General features: G+C 73.8%; 1 protein-coding gene across 1 annotated transcript; it reads right to left on the bottom strand.

Annotated features, from left to right (window-relative positions):
* Positions 1-240: 240 nt before the first annotated feature.
* Positions 241-1,281, bottom strand: LOC138822673 (pro-thyrotropin-releasing hormone-like). Its single transcript, XM_070015454.1, has 2 exons — positions 1,077-1,281; positions 241-713 (listed from the first exon to the last, which is right to left on the bottom strand). Exons 1-2 carry the CDS (start codon positions 1,279-1,281, stop codon positions 241-243), a joined length of 678 nt encoding a protein of 225 aa, XP_069871555.1.
* Between the last annotated feature and the right edge of the window lie 1,748 nt (positions 1,282-3,029).

The raw sequence follows: 3,029 nt of genomic DNA, 5'->3' as shown, positions 1-3,029 counted from the left end.
CCTGGTCCTCTTTCGGGTTCCCTTAGGAGGCATGGGAGGACCCTGGCGTGGGAGGGAAGGGGCTGGGGCCTGGGGAGGGGGGCTCTGGGATCTGCCCCCTTTGCCTGAGCGTGGGTGCACATCACACAGAGGGCTGGGGTCCAGGCTTAGGGGTCCAAGTGGGGGGCTGTGGAAGGGAGGGCCACACAGGGCTCAACGCCCCCCCCCCAAACTGGAAATCGGGAATTGGGGAAACCGAGCTCACTCCTCCAGGGGCTCCTGGACCCAGGCCGCCCACCGCGGAGGCTGCGGCTGCTGCTCCTCGTCGCCTTGGTCCCTGCTCAGGTCACCCAGGAGCCCCAGCAAGAGGCCTGCTGGACGGCAGGCCCCCGGGGGCCCGCAGGGGCCTTCCAGGGCCCTCTTGCCGGGGTGCTGCCGTTTCTCGGGAACCAGCGCTCCCTCCCCGTCTCCTTCTTCCTCTTCCTCCTCTTCCCAGCTCCTTTGGCCCTTGGGATCCTTGGGGTCCGCCAGCCTGCGGCCGGGGTGCTGCCTCTTGGTGACAGCATACGAGAGCCAGGGGGAGCGGCGGCCTGGGTGCTGCCGTTTGTGGGGCGCCACGGGCCCCCCTTCTGCCTCCTCCTCTGCCTCTTCCAGGCCCTCTCCGGCCGCCACCGTCCTTTTGCCTGGATGCTGACGCTTGGAGAGCCGGTCGAGTCTGCGGAGGACCAAGGACTCTGGGGGAGGGGAGAAGGGGGGTGAGGGAAGCCCCGGCCACACGGCTCCAGCCCCGGCCCCGCCACACCGCGGCCGTGGGACCACAAGCACCCGTCTCCCCCAGCTCCCTGGTCCGTGTGGCAGGGGAGCGGCCGTGGCCCCGCAGGCGGGCAGGGAGAAGGCGCCCGGGTGCTCAGACGGCACCTGACCCAGGCCGCACGGGTCCCGGCCGGGAGCGCGCAGAACCGAGCCCGCCGAGACGCCCCCAGCATGGGCACAGGCGGGGAAGCCGGCCCCGCGGCCCGACCGCGGCCCCACCCCGCGAGGCGGCGGCCAGGGCGGGCAGGGGGCCCAGGACGGAGCCCCTCGGTCCCCGCACTCACTTGAGAGCTCGCCCAGGTCCCCCCGCAGCCGGTGGAGGTCTTCCCGGAGGAGGAGGAGGCGCTCCGCCTGGCGCTGAAGGGCGTCCAGGCCGGGGTGCTCCAGGGCCGCCTCTTCCTGGGCCGCCTCGGGCTGGGCGCGGCCTCCAGGGACGGAGGTCAGGGTCAAGGTCAAGGCCAGGGCGAGCAGCAGCGGAGGGCACGGCATCGCGGCGGCTGGAGTGGGGCAGAGAGAAAGCTGAGGCGCACGGGGCCCAGGCAGGGTCGGGGCGCAAGGAGCCTGGGTCCCGCTGGGGCGCACGGGGTCCGGGTCGGGGCGCAAGGAGCCTGGGTCCCGCTGGGGCGCACGGGGTCCGGGTCGGGGCGCAGGGAGCCTGGGTCCCGCTGGGGCGCACGGGGTCCGGGCCGGGTCGGGGCGCAGGGAGCCTGGGTCCCGCTGGGGCGCACGGACCCGGGTCCGGCCGAGGCGCACGGGGCCCAGAGCCGCTGGCCCCAGCGAACAAACCACACAACACCCGTTTCGAGAGCAGAACCTCGGGCCCCGGGGCGGGCAGCGGGGGCATCTCCGGAGCTCTGCCCCTCAGGGGTGCCCGGAGTGCCCGCCTGAGAGCAGGGGCGCCGGAGCTGGGGGCGCGCGCCCCAGGACCGCAGCGAAGCCCCGCCACCGAGATGCTCCCAAAGCGAGAACCCAGCCTCGCTCCGTCCCAACCGTCGGGTCCGGGTGGTGCCCTGGGGGCCCTGTCGCTTGGGCGCACGGCGGGTGTCCGGCAGCTCGGTCGCCGGGCCAGCCGAGGAGGGCGCCCCGTGCGCCTCCGTCGGGTCCCCGCCTGCGTCCTGAGAGCGCGGCGCTCCGGGATGCGTCTCGGGCGGAGAAGACTCCCCATCCAGTGCTCCCGGACTCCGCTGTAGTCTGCGGGGAAGAAGGGACGCTTACCTGCCAGTGGCAAGGGCTCCGCAGGACCGCTCTGGTGCTGCGGGCTGCGGGCTGCGCGCTCCGCTCCTCTGCGGGGCTGGTCCGCTTCTTATAGCGGCGCGGGGGCGGCCGGCGGGGAGGGGGCGCGGGCCGGACCCCGCCCGCTGCTCCGGAACTCCGGGGCGGGGACCGGGAGCGGGGCGCGGTGGCGCGGCGGCCCAGCGGCGGGGTCGTCCACGCGCCCCCCCCCCTCCCCGACGGATCGGGCAGGGGCGGGGGAGGACGCCGGAGGGGCGCGCGGGGGCGGGGGAGGACGCAGGAGGGAGGCGCGCTCAGGCGGAGGGGACCGCGGGGCGCGCACGGAGGCGCAGAGCCCGAGGAAGCTGGGGCTCGGAGGGGAGCCGCCACCCGCCTCCCTGCCCGCGGGTCCTCGGGTGCTTTCACCGCCGGGACGGGAGGACAGGCGGGCACCTCTCGGAGTTCCGGAGTTCCGGGGCAGGGAGCAGGAGAATCTGGGCGTGGGAGCTGGCCGTCCTTGACGTTTACCCCCCAGCCCCGCAGTAGTAGCCGGCCTGGCTGCCCCTGGACACCCCACTCCCCGCTCCTCCCCTCCATCGTGGTGCTCCTTCACAGAGGAGCCTCGCAGAGAGGGAGAGAGGACGCGGGGGGGGGGGAGGACATCCACCCCAAGGAGCTTGCCCCCCCCCACACACAGCTGAGCCTTTTCATGATGCCGTGGGCAAGAGCATTGCCCCAGAATTCCCAGTGCCGTCTGGCACGTCGTGGGCCTGGGAAGTGAGTGGGTCACCCGGAGCAGAGGGGAGGGCAGGCTGGGAAAGGCCCAGGTAACCGAGGAGGGCTGGGTGCTGCGGCTGAGGTAGAGAGCAGGCAGAGGGGAGCCACCGACGCACCCCCAGAGATTCTGGGGTTCTCAGAGGGATGGCTAGGAGCTAGCCAGGCCCACAGGGAGTCAGATCTCGGGCAGCAAAGGTGTCCCCCATGCCCAGCAGCCCCAGTGGAATGGAGCGCCCCGGCTTCCCCAG

The sequence above is a fragment of the Dipodomys merriami genome, unplaced genomic scaffold, assembly GCF_024711535.1.
Source record: "Dipodomys merriami isolate MVZ:Mamm:240054 unplaced genomic scaffold, mDipMer1.0.p SCAF_114, whole genome shotgun sequence".
Classification (NCBI taxonomy): Eukaryota; Metazoa; Chordata; class Mammalia; order Rodentia; family Heteromyidae; genus Dipodomys; species Dipodomys merriami.
This window is presented reverse-complemented; position numbering and strand designations above follow the sequence as displayed.

Coding starts and splice junctions, on each gene's coding strand:
- LOC138822673 (XM_070015454.1), bottom strand. CDS start 1,281: ATGCCGTGCCCTCCGCTGCTGCTCGCCCTGGCCTTGACCTTGACCCTG. Junction 714..1,076: donor GGACCTGGGCGAGCTCTCAA/GTGAGTGCGGGG, acceptor CCCCTCCCCCAG/AGTCCTTGGTCCTCCGCAGA.